At 37.4% G+C, this 21,159-nt stretch overlaps 1 protein-coding gene across 5 annotated transcripts in view; it reads right to left on the reverse strand.

Moving 5' to 3' along the window:
* The window catches only part of LOC136855652 (BTB/POZ domain-containing adapter for CUL3-mediated RhoA degradation protein 2), a 20,921-nt gene extending 6,636 nt beyond the window's left edge, over positions 1–14,285 (reverse strand). For 3 of the 5 annotated variants that reach the window (XR_010858095.1, XR_010858094.1, XM_067132850.1), the window contains exons 1-6: positions 14,150–14,285; positions 9,402–9,537; positions 8,932–9,076; positions 6,503–6,603; positions 3,538–3,749; positions 2,686–2,884 (exon numbers count right to left, since the gene is read on the reverse strand). Coding sequence is in view for 3 of the 5 variants with exons in the window: in XM_067132850.1 (XP_066988951.1) it covers positions 2,686–2,884; positions 3,538–3,749; positions 6,503–6,603; positions 8,932–9,076; positions 9,402–9,422 (678 nt within the window). In the remaining 2 variants the exon portion in view is untranslated. Of the gene's footprint in view, positions 1–2,685; positions 2,885–3,537; positions 3,750–6,502; positions 6,604–8,931; positions 9,077–9,401; positions 9,538–9,964; positions 10,033–13,701 lie in introns of those variants that run through there. The other 2 variants (XM_067132851.1, XM_067132852.1) reach the window with 2 other exon arrangements.
* Positions 14,286–21,159: the final 6,874 nt, after the last annotated feature.

Below are 21,159 nucleotides of genomic sequence, written 5' to 3' on the forward strand. Positions count from 1 at the left end.
AGGCTACAAATTGGTATTTTGATCATCCATCCCCAATCATCAAACATACCAAACTGCATCCCTCTAACCACAGTAGTTTTTATTTTATTTAAGGTTAAAGTTAGCCATGATCGTGTGTCTGGCAACAATATAGGATAGGCCACCACCAGGCCGTGGTTAAAGTTTTATGGGGCGTGGCTCATACAGCATTATACCAAGACCACCAAAAGATAGATCTATTTTTGGTGGCCTTGACTATACAATGTACAGAAAACTCAGTTCCACCGAAGAAACTTCTGGCGCATTTTTTACTTTTTTTTTTTTTTTTTTTTAGGTACACTCAAGCACCCTTCCCTCAAGTACTGTATTCATGTATTTGAGGTTACTTATTCATTATGAGATATTCCCATCAAAAACCATGCTAAGTGCCATCTGCTTGAATTTTCAAACTATGCTGAAAACATTATTTTAACCCTTTACGGCCCAACATGACAAATTTGTCACCTAAATTCGTTATACAGAAATACTCGTCAAGTATTGCATCATTCACATTGCGCCACAGCCTGGACTCTCTTAGTATGTTTGTTTTCAAGAATATTAAGGAATGAAGTGGAAATTTAGGTCTCTTTCTCTGTGGTCACTGATTTCTCATTTGCCTGTGTGTTTTTACATCTACATAATACATTAGCACATATGATTGTTCATCAATGAAGATATATATAAAAAATCATTTCAAGAACACTAGCAAATTAATTTTTAGAAAACTAATTAAAAGTTATCACTTCTCTTTATTAAAATAAATGTTCCAAAAAATTTTTGCAACATTTGCATGTGTGCGCAGGATGCTGTCTGCTATGTTGCCCACATTTCCATATTCACTGTCAAGGTTCTTCTCTTACTCTGTGAATGGTTATTTACTTTCTTAGTTTTTGCATATGTCATAACCTATTAAGCTAATTTTAATTCTTAGACCTGAGTTAATTCTTCAGAGGAGAGATGAAAACAGGTGGTGTGCATGTTTGCAAGTATGTTATGTGCATTATCGGAACTGCTACTAGTGAGAACTGCCTGCTGCACAAAGTTTAATAATCTTTTTTTTTTTAAATACTTTTACTTTCATCCTTTTTTTTTTTCGTATCTGGCTATTTTTGTAATCGCAGACTGTCGTACATTGCACCTGTTCTAAGACACCACCTTCCTATATTTCACGTCATGTTTATATTCCGGGGAGATACTACAAATGATAGGGCAAATTCTGATTTTGTTAACAAAAATCACATACTCCCAATCTTATATCAGAAATTGAAATAGAAAACAAGTCTGGATGACACTGAAATATTCCTTCACAGCTGAAAACACATCATTTATAAAACAACTGTTATACACATTCTGCATTATCAAAAACAATGTTTATCAAAAACCAAAAAGGGTAAAACAAAGAAGCAACTCATCCCATTACATTTTCCTTTACAATTGCATGCTCATATGAACTAGACAATTCCTTCATACTCCTAGGAGTAATGCCTACAATGTACTTGATTACGTGTGCTACATGCAGTAAAAATTCTTTACAGGGCCACATCACCCCTCCAACTTCACTACTTTCTGCCAATTTCCAAAACTCCTTTGGTGTCTCCCCACCTTGCTATTTCATCTTTCAGTGAAGCCCAAAATCCTCTGGCTTTTGAATCTTATTTATATGATTCAAGTGGTCTCTTCACTATTTGTTATTCATATTAACAGAAAACTAATACTCTTGCATTGAATATATATATATATACAGTATATGGCTTTACAAAAGGAAAAAATGTAAAAAAAATTTTATTCAGGAAAAGATCCAAATTGATGCAACAAATTACAAAGGCAAGGCTGCACACAAGTCCCCTGCTCACCTCCAGGGAGTTCACAGCAGAGAGATTACTTTCTATAAATAACCAATCTGACGAGGGCTCAAAACTAGAAGAAATATACACTAATGCTGGGTAAGATTTTCATTAAAAAAATTGACTGCCCTTGCTTGTTTACAGGTAATCATTACAGTCCTTTACTTCTACTTTGTTCGACTTTAAAATACACACATACGTGTTATACCCTCAAAATGTCTAAAGCAATTAAACGCTTTTACTATCGTTAGTAGCCCCCACTGCTCTAACGCATTTTATGCGCTGGCGATAAAATGCCTATACCTCACGTTCGTTATTCATTACATACGTTTTTTAGGTCACTTTGTTGACCCTGTGCATGATAGCTTTCAATTTTCAAAAGGAAGCAATCTGATATCTATTATCATCATTAGTTTAATAAGACCACTTTTAAAATTGACAAATGAGATTTGGAGAAAAGGTAAGTTACAGAGGCTGGAGAGCTAAGTGGGAGAGACCAAAGAGTACAGAGGAAAAGTTAAAGGTATTTAACCTTTACAAAACTGATTAAGAATGTCTTTACCACTAGTACCTACATAATGAATGATTTGACATAAAAATGAAAGACACTTACCTCAAGCATGGCACTTTAATAACTACCCACAAGACGTTTTGTAAGCAAGGGCGCCACCACGGGTCAGCAGGCAGGTTGACTATCATACAACCCAACTGAAGACTCGTCGGAGCTCCCAAGCTGGTCCAACTCATCCACAGTAGTCAATCCTCTCCACTTCTTCAGATCTATAACTACTTATTCCATGAAAATGAAACTATTGGCACTAACCTTGGTGTGTTTTCTATCTGTTGCATAAACAATCGATGTACAGCACACTTCTGCTAATTTTTTCCCATGGCCATAATAAGCCCATAGGCATATTTCGTTGGACCCAATGACATCCTTTATGAATAAAACTCTTTGACTAAAACGAAGGGACAGACGATCAAATAATTCTATATTCTTCAGTAAATTATCATCAGACGTGCTGTAGAAAGAAAAAAAAAATGTAAATTACAATGCTGCCTCTTAATTAACACTTACAAATTTCATTTTTATGTTGTCCCCTGGTAAAGTACTTTCCACAACACATTTAGAGAATATAAAACTGTATCATATTCAGATTGAATTTGCATAAAAATTTTTCTTTTTGGAACATCTCCATTGAAAACTGGTACTGGCTTACACAAAAGATATAAGCCACATTACTTTGCATTTCATATGACTGTAATGGCATGCATAAGTGTTGTAAAAGCTAAAAGTAATGATAAGCCTTGATAGCTGATCAATTACCAGCTCTGATACCAAATTACCATTATAACTATTAATAAAAGTTCTACAATGACTGCAATATTTGATTTAGTTCAAGAAATAATTTGTCTACTAATTTCTTCTGGTGATATACAACCCACTTGTGTAAACCATGCAATAATTATGACAAACTGTGAAAAGTACAGAACTTACGACTGAATATACCATACTTGTCCCGTATTATATCTGATATATTTCAAGTCAATCACATATGCTTACGGTTTTGATAAAGACAACTGAGAAGCAGTTTCGGATACAATAAAAATACTCGTTAAAAATAAAACTGAAAATTTACCATTATGTGCATTGCCAGTCCAACATCACCCTTACCTTGTATAGGAATATTTATTGTTATGTCTATTAACATGTAACTTTACAACTGGTGTACTGGAAGACTGTATAAGCATTTGTTCTTCTCTCTGTGAAGTGATTAGTGGAACTCTGCAAACAGGATCCTTTTCTGGCTCTTTTTGTTTAATGGCTCCTTCGCACACCTCCACTAAATCACTCATGCAGTAATACCGTGCTTCTGCTAACAACTCCTGCAAAGTAATAAGTTTTACAATTAAAGGTAACTTGATTTAAGTACAATATATGCCATGTACATAATGCTATTATAATACCAACACCTTTCCTTGGGGTAATGATGTACCAACATATCAAGATACTTCCAATATCCATTTAACTTACTTTTTTATTGTTAAAAGTCATCAAAATCTACTTATCGTTATAAGTCATCAAAATCTACTAACTTAGTCAAACACTGACCAATCACACAGAAGTAGCTATCTTTCAAATAATACAAGCCCAAACTGAAATGGAAGTGAATTACTGTATAAATTACAGAATGAGCATCCTTAGTTTTCAATTAAAAAAATTTAATGCAGGGTTTTCAATCAAAAAAATACATGCCTATATTTATGAGTCTATTGTTTTCCAGGTCACCAATCTTTTGTATACCATAATAGGAGGTAATATATGCATGCAAGCACCATCAGGATCTCAGGCTTGTCTCAATCATTAGCCTCATGTTTCCATAAACTGTATCTGAGGCACACAGATTAGAGGCCCTCACTGACATCATTAATGGGTTTGTATGGAATAACTTTTTGAAATAAAGTTTGTCCCATATAAACCACATCTATTATATAAATTCCAAAAATAGCTATCTATATGGGCTGCTTGTTTGTGATGGGTTAACTGATTATGAATACTAGTTTAGGCAGGCTACCAGTTAACCTTCTAAGAGACGGGTTTTGAGTCGAGACATTTTGCTTCGCAGCATCATATTTTTGGGTATTTTGTGTTTAATATACACATCTTAAATGAAAATTACTGTATACTTTTGTTATTTTGAATTCGACAGATTTTTTTTAAGTTTGTGTGTTTCACAGGCAATTTATGGCTAGGCTAATCATTATTCCCATGAACACATTTTGGACATATCCACAACACCCACCCCATATCTATTACTGCAGCTGGCAGAAGCATTTTTAAAGTACAGCAATTAAAAAATAAAAACGAAGAAACACAGGTATTATCCTACTTACGATGGGGTTAGGTTCCAAAAACCCCACCGTTTGTTGGAAAAAACATATCTCGAATATAGCCTAGCCTACACTAGGTATTCAGTACCATCTATACATATATGATAGCTTAGCCCACACTATAAAGTATACTCTATACATATCTGGTATAGCAATTATTATTAGCTAATTCTGGAGGTTCATGCAGATTGACTTATGATAATGATTAGCTTGGTCTACACTATGGTATATCGTATGCATATACAGTAGCCTATCCTACATTACCCTGTACTCTATATTCACATATTGATATCGTATTATACAAACAACATAACGAATATGCATCTTTTCCCTGGATCTTTTAAAAACTTATGCTTTACTTCACTGTATCCAACAACATTGTATGTATATTCTCATACTGCTTTTATGTATTAAAATTGCGATCACAGCTTTCAATGTTTTGGTTTGGAAATCGATTACGCAGAAAGTTTACTGTGCCGTACTTAACTCAGTTCAGAGCGCTTTTCTTGCTTCTAGTTAGCGTAAATGAATCTCTAGATACTTTATTTATATGGGACAAGGTTATTTTTCGTTTATACAAAGTGTTTTTAAATAGAAATATAACAAATACGTCTTGTGAAATTAATTTGGCTATTTTTTTTATTAGATGATGTTGGCCCTTGGGGTCATGTTTGTTTTGTGTAAAAAATATCAAGATTCCGTTCGCTATTTTCACTTTATTTCCTCCTACTACGAGCTTTATGTATTTATCTATTATTGGCGTGAAACAGGCAGTAATGTGTTCTTTCATGCCAAGCAGTTTTGATTAAAATACTTTTCTCTCCAATTTTATTTACAGCCGAGTTTCATCCACGTTGCCAATGCACGATAATTTATAGCCATTAGGAGCTTGAACATTGTTTTCTCAGCTTCAGCTACAACTTGCAGCTTAAATTTAGCAGTATATTTCCTTGCCAATCTTTTCTCCATAGCGAATAAGGGTATAATGTAAAAATTTATCAGTCCTATTCTACTTAACATCGTTTGTAACACAACTATGGTAATTGTTTACTACCGTACGGTGGTTGAAATGCAAGCAAAACAGCTGTTGTTACCCGATTCGGTTGTTATTAGCAGAACAGCAGTTTCTCATTCGGTTGTTTATGGCTATACGCATTTACACGAGTATAACATCACTAACAATACTTTTATCATTCTCTTTTACTTTTTTAACTACAAGATGGGATAAAGAGATGGAGGAAAAGGAGTTGGTCTATTGTAATAATTTGGTCCCTCGAGCTGCCTGATTATACGCTGCTGCCTGCGCCTGTGCAGAATTTACAAATATTTTCTAGATATTGTCATATTGGTATTAATTGCTAACCCCATCGCAAAATCGAATTCTCGTAAGCCAAATTATCATAACTCAAGCACTACCTGTATAGTACTGGTTTACTTCCTTCAGGTAAAACTAAAAGGTAGGGCATTACTCAAATAAAATAGATGATTCACCAATACTGCTCTATTTCTGCTTTTTAAATTTTGCTCCAATCAATCTAGAAAGTATTCAAGTCAACTTACTTTACTTACTTACTTGAGGCACACCTCCACAAGTCAACAATGTACAAAGTACAACCTATAGCACTGTTAGCTAAGTTTTCTACTTACCTGCAAGAACCAACGAGATAATTAAACTTTCAAAACTGGTGAAAAAAAAAAACAATCTATAACAAATTAAAGACATAAGGTAACAGTTATAAAGGCCTTACCTGCAGTTCACGCTGGTTTTCTGGCAAAGGAATCCATTCGTCGCGCAAATAGTTCAAAATAGTACCGAAATGCTTACCACATCTATCAATTAGAATCCAACCTGAAATTTAAGCAAAACACAGTGGTTCAACAAACACGTCTCAGCTACTCAATGTGTCACAAACATACAATAACCACAAAAAATGCTCATTATGTTTCTTAATAATTAACCTATGACTGCTCATACGGTACTGACATTATCTATCTACTAACATCAATAAATGTGAAATTCATAATTTATGTTCTGCAGCAAAGAGGAACAACTGACTGGACTTTTTGTGGGTAATTTCACTGAGCTTAGAAGTCAAGCTTAGGTAGTCAAAGAGAGCTGAGAAGGTTTATAATGAGGGTGTGAAGGACGTCTTCGTCTCCAGTGGCGACTGACCATAAGCGGTGGTCTACACTCATCACTCTGCAGTTGATTCAAGCGTGCCTCCCTTTGTAGAAGCTGATGGAACAGCTGTATATTGCCAAAAACAGAAGGCAGAGCTTTTGGCTCAAGTCTTTGTGAGCAAACAGTGTGGTGGGTCTGTGGCATTGCTTTCGTCATGTTTTCCAGAGCATAAATTGTGTTCAACGGCCTTCAGGTCTCAAGAAGTCGAAACTCCGCTTCTAGGCTTGACAGTTATGGTGGCATAGACCCTACCAGAGTCTTTCCCATCTTTTTTTAAAAAAAGACTGCTGGGTTCACTGCTCCTAAGATAACTAAGATTAGCTGGACTTGCTTGTTTTCCTCCTGTTTGGTGGAAGGGGAAACATTGCTGCATCACCAAAGGGACTAAGTCCATCCGCAAGCCCCTCTCAATATAGGCTAATTTCAATTACCACTGTTTTATATGAGGTTTTTTAAGAAGCTGCCCTCTAAACATCTTTGTAGGTTTGCTGAAGATGATAATCTGTTACCAGCGTTCAGTTTGCTATGTAAAGCCTTGGTACTTCTGATGCACTCTTGTCAGTGTCTACCAACTTGCAGAGTACTCTTGATGAGGCAGGCATGGTTGATCTGGACTGTAGTCAGTCTTTGACTGTGTGAATCATGAAGCACTCATCTACAAACTAAGATTACTGGGAATGGATGAATCATTCATTCATATTTTAAATGAATTTTTAATAGGCAGAACCCAAAAGGTCTGTGTTGATGGTCAGTAAAGTAGCTTTATTAATGTCATTTCAGGTGTTCCTCAAGGCAGTGTATTGAACTTCACAAATGAGAAGGCAATACAGTTAAAATTGAACTGAATATCTAGTACTATATGGTTAAAAAAAATTTAATACAGAATGCTAACTGAACAATGATCAGTTATTAACACTAATATTAATTGAATATTTTTGTCCAGCAATTTAATCCCTGAAAAGATTCCATTGATGTCCAACAGCATCACACAAACTTCATCCCTTGAGAATCTTATGTTATCCACAAAAAATAAAAAGTAAATTTAATCATGAATAGCATATCATTTCTGGCCATTTTTCTTCATATTATTATATGTTATATCACAGGCATATAATAATAATGAAATATATGCTACTGTAACAAAAATTTTTAAACTTTTTCTTGGAGCATAAAGAATTATGATCTTACTACCCTGTTTTGTTAATTTTTTTACAAAAAGTAACTTCATTATCAACTGACTTTGGCAAATTCAAGTTGGTAATTTTTTAGTTCACTTCTAAACGATAAAACATATACAATGATATATTCCACTTCAAAATATGACCTAAACCTGCATTTTATCATGAATAATAAACTTACATTAGTGATAAGAGAATACCACTACATGAAAGGTTCAGGTTACAACGAATAATGGGCAGGCTGCAAAAAGTTTTGGAATAGGCAAAAGAGATATCAGGAACTGGCAAAATCACACTTTTACTGCCTTTAAAATCAAGTAATTGCATATTTTACACTCAACTTAGTTAATTTACAAGAAAAAGTATCTCCAAATTATGTTTCTTCTGGCAATTAACAACAATTATGTCGGTAGTACATACTTCATCAGGTGAAATTTTGAATATAAACAACAGCAAATGCAAATGGCATATGATCACATTTATATTATGTAGTATAATAACAATATGATGATAATACATGAAATATTCTGTAAATGGGTACATGCAGAACAACTTTTATTCAAATCATCATTATTATATTTTTGTACTGTTTGACTGTTGCAAATGATTACTTTTCTCCAAAAAATACTTCGGTTTTTAGAGCTTCTCAATTTTCAGGATTACAGATAGATCATAAAACTGCACCTCTTTTCCGATAAACTGGTACTTCTGTTTTCTTCCAGTCATAGAGTAAATGCATAAGGAATGAAAATGAAGGTCAGTAATAGCAGAGAAATAATCTCTCTTCCTCCAGGAACATTTCTTGTCTTGTACTCACCTTCAGAATCTGTCAGAACCTCCATGCGGCCAGAAAACATAGCTCTTAGCATATTGTCATGTTTGGTCAGAGTGCCAATCGTAGTATAATGTAAAGAGCCTCCAACATTTAACTTGACATACTGAGAAGGGCTCCCCTTAATAACCTGAAAGAAAATTATATATTCTCAGAAATTGTGTCACTGTTCATGAAAGGTTATTAGGAGCAAAAACTATGCATATGGCACTCTGGTATGTAGAACTAATAAGAGTACCTGAACTAAAAGCATTTTTAGTGAGTGAAAAGTTAAAACATTACCCAACATTCTCCAAAGTCATACCATTATATGTACCACCTGACATCAAATACGTATATATTTTTTATTTTCTTCAGATGATAAGTTTAGACAGCATCTGGAATGAAATTTTGTCACTGACATTAACGGAATCTCAAGGCATTAATCACTACATTTTAATTGTTTTTACACTTGCCTTTTTGTGATCGCCCGACATGTCTGAGGTGGGTGAAGGTGGCGCCACCACCACTGTCCTTGTCGACTCCAGGGTAACAGCCTGCGTCACTTCTTGCACCCCCGCCACCACCACACCACACCCACTGCTTACGCACCTAATGAAATACAAATTTAAATAATAGATTAATAGGACCATCCAACGATGCATAAAAAGATAAAACATTCTAAAAAAGAACAACTTCAAAAATTACTTTACAGTACTCTAACAATTACAGTACTGTATTAACTTACTGTACTCTAACAACTACAATATTAACTTAATGTACTCTAAGAACTACAGTATTAACTAACATCTAACTGCAGCAGGTTAAAAAATAAATATACAGTATAGCAAATTTCAAGGATCCTTTCAGAGATAGACAAGCCCAAGTCATATATACCAGAGTATTCCTGGTGCCAGCTTGAAATGGTGATTAAAGCTGGTAATAAAGTGGCTAATAAGTGTTAAGTGGGTACTGCCCACTCACCTAACAGTAACAGAGCACTTTTTCTTCGGTACCAATGACTATACAAAACAATCACCTTTTTAAAGGAGACTTCCTCCTTAGCTGGGATGATTTTCTTATGGAACTGGTTAGCTATGTCCCTTATCTACCTACAAATGAAATTTTCTAAGTCATGAAAATGAGCAACGGAAAACCGAGGGCAGCTGACATGGGAATGCAGAAACTAATAGGAACCTGAGCTGGAGATAGTTATGTCTGAAAGCCCCTTTTAGGGAAAAACTGAAAGCTCATGTCCTGCCAGTATTTAGTACAGGTTGGCAAGCAACAAGACTGTAAGGAGGGCAATATAATGTAATGGATCCTTATGATAATGTTCTACCCATTCACGCTTGTTAAAAAGAAATGGGAATCTTGCCTTTCTAGCCAAAGCTCAATAGCACACACTGGGACAGTGGGCACTTGGGCTGACCAATGCTGCTTCAGTTGTAACTTGAGCAAGTGCAGGTGGAAGCATCCATGCAGAATGAGCTTCTCCAGAGACAACAGGCGACTAATGACTACCTGCAAAAGCCAAGCTGTTTGTTCCCATCAAGACAGAAAATATGCTAACTCTCCTTAACAGGCTGATGTGAGTCTGATTGAAAATCTCTCCTTACTGTTGTATTTATCAGTATGACTAAACTCACAAACAGTCTTGGTGCAAAGAGAAGTGGAGGTACTTCCTGGAGGACTGATGGACAGGAGCCTGAAAGTGCATGGCCTCCAGGTTCACCAAAAGCATGAAGTCACCCTTTTTGATGGAATCTAAAATGGAATGTACTATGTACTCTACCATGAACAAAGTCTGTACGACAAACTCAGTTAAAAGATAGAAATCAATGATTTCTTTCCAGCTGCCCTCTCTACCACGACAAATGACTATTAGAGCCTGGAGAGTGGTAACCTACAACTGACAGTGTATTCTTATCCAATATCCACTTCATCCTGCCAACAGGGACAAAGCTTTCAGAGATCCATGAGGGTAAGTCAGCAACAGTAACAATTAACAAGAGAGGTGAGAGTATCTGTCATTGAAAGGTAGTCTGGAACTATCCCAAAAGGACACTAGATCACCAAGGGCTCCATTCCCTGTCTCTCCCACCTTGGTCCTACAGAGAGGGAGACTGATAACCCCCCCTCCTTTCTTCTTGTTCCCTTTACCTTCCATCCTAGCTGAAGCTGGAAAGGCTGCTGGCTCTTACTAGTAGTAGTAGTCTGGGTTCCTTGCCTTGGTTTCATGTACAGGAGGCCAGCTTCCCAAACCAGATACAGAAGGAATGGCCATCCCCAAAGGCTTGGTTGCTGGTCCTAACAGGCTCCCAAAAGCATAAGTTGGATCATCTCTCACAAGAGAAGCTGACAAACTGGTAACCTTAACAAGACCTAAAGATACCGATCACTGAATAACAAGGATGAGCGCTCACTGTGCCCATACACAACAGGAGTCTTGGACAAACCAGAAACATCCCAAGTGTCTTGAAAATGACATACTTACAGCTCATCATGATACATACTTGGTGGTATGGTAATGTGGTGACTTTCAACAGATGTGTGCACAATACAAGGATCATTTGTGTACACATCAGAGTTCTGGACGAACCCAGCACCACCAAGGGGGTTATAGCACAATCATACACATACTGACTTACATGATTCCCAACAGCATCATTCAGAGGTGACCTCTCACATTAACCACCTGTTTGCAAGCACATGATCCAGGATCATGTATGAGCTGAATAAAAAACTAACAACAGATCCTCTTTTCACAACTCAGCATTAGTAAAAATACGTCAAGAGTTTGGGACAGGTTCATAAGCATACTCAGAGCCCCCTACAGCAGACATCCCACCACCAAGTGAATGCCATGCCAAACCCCAAAGAAGGAAGGTGCTCCCCAAGGCCAACAGATAGCCTTGTGAGAACGCTCGGAAAACTGGGCGGTGGGAACATCTGTCTGTATTCCAGTGAAGCCATCGACGAATACCGATTGAAAGGTGGCAAACCCATGAATACAAAATACTGTCTCACTTGGAGAGACCTCAGCATACACACCTGGACTGGCAGCCTATCCACACAAGTGTAACCCCCTCACGAAAGCAGGAGGAAGGAGCCAAAAAGATTTGGTGATGTCCCTTCAAAGAAATATTCAAACGTCTTTAGACCTTCCTTCACTGTTGCCGAACATCCTCACTGTGAAGTGAGCAGCCAACACACCAATGCAGATCAACAAAACTGATTACACTAACACTTTCTTGTTCATTTATATACTGAACAAAGACCATACAGTAAAAATGATGAAAAAGAATCATCTTGGTATCAATCAGAACACAGCAACATGTCATAACCACATACAAGAAAAAAGTGCTTGATGACAACAGGCGAGTACAAGGTCCCCTCCCCCCTTACGTATGTAAAACCAGTCAGATGCCATGTTATTACCAAGTTTCAACAACCAATTCCAGATAAAGATGAGGAATACTTCTACACAGTACCGTTGTGAGCCAATGATAAGTTTTAATGTTGGAACATTTACCATTCTACAAAAATATCATCTGAAAAGTAGGATAAACTAATTTGATTAAATAAAATTACAATACAAGTAAGCATTTAGTTACTATAAAAGTAACCAATATGTTGGGACAGTATCCAAGGTTAAGTTAGGTAAAAGTTAGGTTATAATCCCTCTGAAAATATACTACAAAAATGCCAACTAGCCTACAATAACCCTGACCCCTTACTCTGCATTCATTCCAGTTATTCTTTTAAATCATGAACCTTCTACATGTGATTTTCAATGATTTTACTTTGATTACAAATACTATGGTTAATGGATAGCACTGTTTAGCCCTTGTAAAAATAGACTTGTCAAAATAAATTCAAGATTTCTCTCTAAAGAGCAATTTATTAAGAGATTTCGCTCAAACTTCATAATCTGAGACACTAAAATGACAAAGGCTGGGTAGTTTGCAGAACAATGGGGCCAGGATGTAACACCACCTCTGAACAGAAACGCAGTCCAATGTTTCCGATGCTTAAGTGTTAAATAGGGGGGGGTCCAGGGGGGGAAAGGCCCTCCCCACCAGCCAGGTCAGGGCACAGTGCCCTAAGTGAGGTTACGTTCGTAAGATCTGGTGAGGCCGTAACATAGCATTCTAGGAAAGGTTAGGTTCGTTTTAATCTTCCGAACCTCTTCCCACTGTCCTGCACTCGCTCCCAAAGGTAAAAGAGTATTGTATAGCATACTGAATTTAGGCCAAAGGCCAAGCACTGGGACCTATGAGGTCAATCAGTGCTGAAACGCAAACTGACAGTTAAAAGGTCTGAAAGGTGCAACAGGAGGGAACCCTCGCAGTCGCACCATGAAAATTGTTAAGAGAGGGTTGGGGAAAGTAAGATGGAGGAAAGAGAATATGAAAGGAGGTACAGTAAAAAGAACAAAAGGGGTTGCTGCTAGGGGCTGAAGGGACGCTGCTAAGACCTTCAAGTAACGCCTACGGTGCACCGAATAAGGTGCACTGTCGGCAGTAGCCCGCCCCTTACGGGATAGGTAAAAGAAAAGAGTAGCCTGTAGCCTAGGTATTGAAGCTGGTCATTGTCCCACAGTGAACTGTCTGGTCAGTCTAGACTGGGCAAGAATTCGAAGCACAAATAAAAAAAAAAAAACTCCACACGCCCAGCCATTTCTCGAGCAGACTTGTCAGTAACGGAACGGCTTTCAGGCTAGCCTGGCCTCAAGCTTATGTTCCCCTTCCCGATCGACCGCCCGAAGTGTACCTTGCGAAATGGTTATTTCACTGCCGTCCCCGGAGCCACCCTTCCATTTCTTCCGTCCCTCCAACACCCGAAACCACAACTGGCCTTCGCGAAGCTGCGAGACCCGAACCCAGGAATCGCTGCTCCCAAAGCTTCCAAATCTTCTCTAAATCAGCCCGCAAGCGACCGCGCCTTTCCAACTTGCCCACGACCTCAGGCTGAGAAGAGCCAGCAGACCAGACCGGACGCACCACGCCGCCGAAGGAAAGGAAGGGGGCGCATTCCCCAAAACAGCAATGTGTTCCTCGACTTGACAGCAGAGGCAGGAGAACACTCCCCCCAAAATGGCTGAATTGATCAATTCTAACGCCCTACGACCACCGACTCGCCGCAATCACCCAACGCTTCACAGCAATTGCTGTTGTCGTGACATATCGAGGCGTACGTAAGCAGGCAGACGCTCCCGTACCGTAAAATGTTGGCAGATTAACGACACAATTTAGAAGACACTTCACGAAACCTTATTCAGCACACACCACCATCTTGTGAACAAGTGTTGCCAGAACGTCACGTTGACACAACCCCACCGCTTGCGAGTCGTTCAGTATGATGGTCGGCACGTTGCAAAACAGTTGCAGTTCTTAATTCGGTACTTGAAAACACCTTATTCTGATTGTATTGATAAATTTCCATCATATTTTAACCTCTGGCTTAATTTCCCAAAATAATGTAAATATTTTGTTGTTTAATTTTGTATGCGTTATTCTAAGTGGACGTTTGTAACAACTCCGCCGAATACGGGCATTAGAACGAACCCTCTCGGAATTACACTTCTTGACAGATAATCCTGCAAAAGACAATCTGACATTAATAGTTTAATACTGGATAGTATTTTAAAATTCGGCAATAAGCCAAGAAACACCTGATCTGTCCCTAGTTAATATCTTCAAACGCGCCCCGAAAATGCGGAAATTCCTTTCCATCTGCTCATATTGAATGCCGCGTTGTGGATTTCACATTCGTTCGCCAATGATTCACAGTCTTAAATTAGAACTACACAAGGGAAATTGCACTAAATATCTTCGTGTAACGTCAAATAAGAGGTTCTTTGGTCACGGGAAGAATAACCACCCGTTATTATAGGAATAAAGGATGACAGGAGAATAACGTATAAAGGTGGTAACACTGTTTTGGGGGAGACAGTGAGCAAGACTTGGGCCGATTGAGTATTGGGGTGCGGGTGGGGCTTACTTGCCGATTTTGTGTAATGTGCATCACCCTCGATTAATGCGTATGATCGTTCTGCTAGAAAGAAAACAAACATACATTTAATAAAACTGCCGTCTCCAGTTTTTCGCGAAAATAAGATGTTTTATAAGCCAAAAGATTTCATCTACCGAAGGGTATTTGGAACATTCCTTGTTCTCAACTGGCAGCGTGAAATCAAATCGTAATATATTACCGTTCAGTCTCGAAATGTATTGGTTTGGCAGGTTTAAAAATCAAAAAACCTATGTTTAACTGAAGCAATTCCCGAGTTCTACATCCCCTTACAATAACGATGTGTATCCCTCTACATTTACACCATTTAACTCGCGTTTTATTCTTGTCCTTCAAACAAATAAATGATCAGGTTATTGTTCTAGGTTTACCAAGTATCATGAGTTTCATAGGGATAGGCCTATCAGTGCCTTATACGTTTGCATATCACGTGTAGTACTGTGTGCAACGAAATGCAAACAGGTGATTGCCTTTGCTTGTCAACAATATCTCTCTCTCTCTCTCTCTCTCTCTCTCTCTCTCTCTCTCTCTCTCTCTCTCTCTCTCTCTCTCTCTCTCTCTCTCTACATGTATAAAGGCTTTTCAGCTGGTTACAGTGCAGCCATTTTAATATAATATTAATTTCAGATTAACAGGGTCTAATTAATTACAAATAAATCTAAGCTAATTGTCCCAAAGGAAAATAACATTATTTTCATCACGTTTGGAATATACGAATTTAAAAACATTATGAAATGTGTTCCAGAGTATTCAAGAGCTTTTTACTAACTTATCGCTGTGCCGGTTAAGCAAAATTCATGACTGATCTGAAACGATAAAAAATCTGGCCTAGCTCTTACCCTGAACTGCAAATTTGATCGTCTATAGCGAAGCCTCCCTACCTTACTCGGCTCTGATGCAAAAATTTACTGACAAGCAAAATATTACATTCAGTTTCTTAAAGATATACCCGTACTTATCTGATACAAAGACGCTATGTAGGTTACGTAAAAATTAGTACTGTATGAAATAGGATGTAGCACTTCCTGTATTCAAATGAAAACTAAGTTGGATAGAAATATAGATTCAGTGGTGGCTGATCATTTGCTTTTCTTAATAGTGCTTATTAGATATCAACCTCCTTTGTAAGAGAAGTTGCCCATTCTTGAACTCTATGATTTTAATGAGTTCATCTTTCTCAAACTCCATTTAACCTCAGCATGGTAAATGGCGGTAGAGGTTTGTGAATCCGTCTGAAGAGAAAAGCCAACCTCTCTCTTTTTAGACCAAAGACAAACTGCATATGTATACAACTTGGACAATGCTGCCTTAGGAAGTTCCAGTGGTTCGAGATACAATAATAATGTGCCCGAAGACAGAGGAGCACCTAGTGAAAGGTTGTGGACCTCTCGATGGGAGGAAAGGCCCACCTCAGTGGTAGATGCATCTCGTCTCCTGAGGCTAATGGCATCTGCACTCTCGCATCTTTGGATACCAAGAAAGGAAAATTGGTTTTGGACGTGCATAAGAGGAGGGATGCACGAGAGTTCATTTATAAACTTGATCTTTGTCCTCACTTCAAGACAATCTCAAGAAAAGGCCTCAGAGTAAAGGAAAAAGATCTTGTACCGTTGTTGTACTTTCCTCATGCCTATGTCCTTAGTTTGTATTTTATTTCACATTTTACTCTCCATAGTAGGAGTAATGATATAGATGATTTGTTCAAGGAGAGGACGTTGGATACCGTGGCGCTTAGTGAGAGGTGAGAAAGGAGTTTGTACAGGAAGGAGCTTGGTAAGGGGAACTTGTGTCTGAAGTAGCTGACAGGTATGGAGTTAAGCAAAGGGTCACCCTTGAACATTTCCTTTACCTTGGGAATAATTTACACCCCACGGGAATTATATGTAAATGCTTCTGTCCCGGCCAGGATTCGATCCTAGGCCTTTGTTTAAAAACTGTGATTCAGATCCTGGCCGGGACAGAAGCACTTATGTATATAATTCCCTCTGGGCGTAAATTATTCCCAAGATATAGTGAATTCGATATTAGGTGATATTTGTGGCTTAATAATTATGAATATAAAATGCTGCGTTTATAATCGACACAATACACACACACACACACACATGCATACATACATTTATTCATATATACATATATATGTATGAATGTATATATATATATAATGTATATATGTATATATATATAAATATTATATATATATATATATATATATATATATATATATATATATATATATATATATATATACAGGGTGTCCTAAAGTCATGGCACAATTTAAAATACTTGTAGCTTCGTGACCATACATGATAGATTTAATCTGTAAAAAGGATAACAAAGCTTGATGTGTCTAGTTTTGCTGTTCATCTGAAGTTTTATTTGTTATTTGTTTTATCAAATATTTTCCACAATTTCTGAAACTTAAAAATGACTTCTTTTTCAGAACTGCTGTTAACCTATGGCTACGCTTGAAGAGAAATTAAACTATGTTTTTTAGTTGGCTGAGCTAAAATGTACTGTTGCTATCCAAAGAAGGTTTATAACCCAGTGCAGTAAAGAGCCACCACACAGGAACTGCATAGCCAGGTGGATGAAGACATTTAAGAAAACAGGTTTTGTTATTGCTATACCACGGTCTGGTAGACCATGTGTTGATGAAGGAACTGTAGCATCTGTGCAACAGTCCTATGAAAGAAGTCTGAGAAAGAGTCCAAGACGAAGAGGATTATCATGACTCACCTTCTGTCATCAGTTCAGTGAAAGAATTAATACTGATAATTCATTTTTGGATAATTTTATGTTCTCTGGCTAAGCAACACTCCACATTGTGACAAGGTCAACAGGCATGATTGCTGTATTTGAGAACTGAAAAGCTACATGAATCTGTTGAACAGAAAAGAGATTCTCTCAGAATGAATGTCTGGTGTGCCCTGAGAAAGCATCGAATCATGGGGCCATTCTCTTTTGAAGGAGGTGTTGTTAACGGTAAAACAGTAATAACTATTAAGAACCTGAACTATTAAGAACTATTAAGAACTTGAACCAAACAGAACTTATAGAGAAAACAGTTCTTCAACAAGATGGTGCACCTTGTCGCTTTGCTCTGCAAGTCAGGCAGCTTCTAGAAGAGAAGTTTCCTGACAGATGGATTGGAAGAGATGGACCATTATTTTGGCCTCCACGTTCGCCAGATTTGACTCCACTGGATTTCTTCTTATGGGGACATGTGAAAAGTATTGTTTATTCAACTAAGCTTCGATCTTTAGAAGACTTGAAAGCAAGGATAACTGATGTGATTGAAAGCATTGCTGAAAATCAGCTGGAAAATGTTTTCTGAGAAATACAGAATTCGTATTCCCCTTTGTATTGGTAATGATGACGTGTTGAAAATTAACAAGACAAATAAAAGGAATTAAATCATTCTTCTATCTTATCCTTTTTACAGATTAATTTTATCGCGTATAGTTACGATGCTACAAGTATTTTAAACTTGCACCATGATTTCATGGACACCCTGTATGTATGTGTATATATATATATATATATATATATATATATATATATATATATATATATATATATATATACATATATATATATGAATTTTATAACATCACAGTGACATTTTATATACACAAACATTAAGCTACAAATGATGTTTAATATAAACATATATATATACATATATATACACAGTGCACACACATATATATATAATATATATATATATATATGTGTGTGTGTGTGTGTGTGTGTGTGTATACATATGGATACAATAACATATTCCCTACACAGGCTGGTCATTCAACCACAGAAATTGAACTTCTCTAAGCCTGATCATCACCTGAATAGGTTACCACTGATGGAGGTCAAACCTGAATAGACTAATTTCCCGTGATTATATGTTCTGTCTTGCGCGTTTGGTTAGTAATCCAGTTCCTGAATTGAATGCTCAGGAAATTCCAACAGATCTTTCAAGTCTGGTATTAGCAGTTGTGGATCATGATAGGAAAATTCTGCCACGATATCTGTATACTGCAAGTAATAAAATTACATATTATTATTATTATAATATTATTATTATTATTATTATTATTATTATTATTATTATTATTATTATTATTGTCTGTCTTTACTCATCCTCTGTAGGGGGATGTGCCGTCATGCGGTGCACTGTAGGCATTGCTTAAGGTTCTTTGCAGCTTGCCTTCGCACCTTAGCTGCAACCCCTTTCGTTCCTTTTACTGTACCTCCTTTCATATTCTCTTTCTTCCATCTTACTGTCAATTTCCGTTCCAGCGCTGGATGGTCTCATAGGTCCCAGTGCTTGGTCTTTGGCCTAAATTCTATGTTTAGTTCAGTTCAATTCTATCTTCACTCTTCATGTGGAGTGTATGCAAGTTCGAAGATGAGAATCTTGAGTCAGTCTCAGCGACGTAACGTCATTCTCTGATTCCCATATGCTCACAAACTGCCCCTTTTCCGAGGTGAAACTTGTCGCTGTTCGTTATGTTGTATTGTATGACGTCGGGCAACTGCCTACACAAGACACTGACGGACACATCACGCCTGCAGGTCCTAATTGGGTATTCAGGCCTTCGCAATATCTCAGTCAAAGTGCGCACAAACTCGGTACATCCCTGGACGCGTCTGGGAGCTTCCAACTCTGCAATTTGCAGGCGTCTGTATTCAAATGAGATGGGTCGTTTAAATAGGATCTATTCCATGGGTATACAAATTCTATGATTGTTATGAAACTTCGTGTCATGTAACAAAATCTTACAGTGAACTGACCCATTGCAGTACAAGTTATAGTGCAATGTTGCCAAGCAAAGTATGCAAATATAGTAATGCAACACTATATATATATATATATATATATATATATATATATATATATATATATATATATATATATATATATATATATATAAAGACAAAATCCACGAAGGAAAGAGGAACAATGGCGTCTGCTAAGTAAAGGACTATAAGTCGAAAGGCCTTGCAGCACTCAAGAGTTTCTCTTTCCTTATCGGATTCTGTCTTTATTTATATATTCATCACACTCCATATTTTCGTGATTCAGTTTTACACACACATGTATATATACACACACAGGCGCAGATTTCACTGAGGTAAAACCTGAGCGTGACCAGTTAAAGAAGAGTCAACAGCGGTGGTTTATAGTTAGAGTGAATTAGAGCAAGAGGGTTTCATCGTATACCAAAATACTTACTAAGGACCAGGAAAGTAACACTTCTTGTATCCCTGTCTTTACGGCAAACACACACACACGTATATATAGGCCTATATATATATATATATATATATATATATATATATATATATATATATATATATATATTCTTACAAAGGCCCACAAGAGAAACAAACAAACCTTAATAAGCCGCTATATTCATATTTCGCCGAGTACACATTGGCCTCTCGTCCCGGTGAACACTGAGGGACCTTGCTAGAGGCAATATTTATATGGCATCCAAGAGTGTTTAGACTGCACTATAAAACGAGTGAAAAGTCCGAGAAGGTGCTACAAATGCAGTATTTATATGGGGTCAGATTTGTTTTCTTCCAGGGGATTCATTGCGTGCTGTTCTTGGAGATAGATTGCAGTTATATAGTCTAGACCTTGCTTGGGTTACAGGGCTGACCTGGGGATTTTGCTTAGCGTGGCTATATGGCTGGATTGTCCTTTTAGTAAGACTCGAGGAAGCATCTTTTTAATTTTAGTATAGAATTTAGGCCAAAGGCCAACCACTGGGACCTATGAGGTTATTCAGCGCTGAAACGGAAATTGACAGTAAAAGGTTTGAAAGGTGTAACAGGAGGAAAACCTCAAAGCAGTTGCACTATGAATTAATTGTTAGGAGAGGGTGGAAAGTAAGATGGAAGAAAATATGAAAGGAGGTACAGTAAAAGAAACGAAAGGGGTTATAGGGGCCGAAGGCACGCTGCAAAGAACCTTACGTAATCCTATAGTGGACCGCATGAGGTGCACTGTCGGCACTAAACTGTTCTCCCCCCCTCCCCAATACGGAGTCGGGGAGGTATCGTCCATGATGTCTGCCTTACTGACAAGTTTGTGTTATTTGTTTGGCTAACGAAAGCTGATTCCAGAATCTTGACTTTGTAAGGACAAACGCTTTTAAATCGTAAAGATGATTCACCTGCAATAACTCA

Source organism: Macrobrachium rosenbergii, chromosome 32 (genome assembly GCF_040412425.1).
Source record: "Macrobrachium rosenbergii isolate ZJJX-2024 chromosome 32, ASM4041242v1, whole genome shotgun sequence".
Classification (NCBI taxonomy): Eukaryota; Metazoa; Arthropoda; class Malacostraca; order Decapoda; family Palaemonidae; genus Macrobrachium; species Macrobrachium rosenbergii.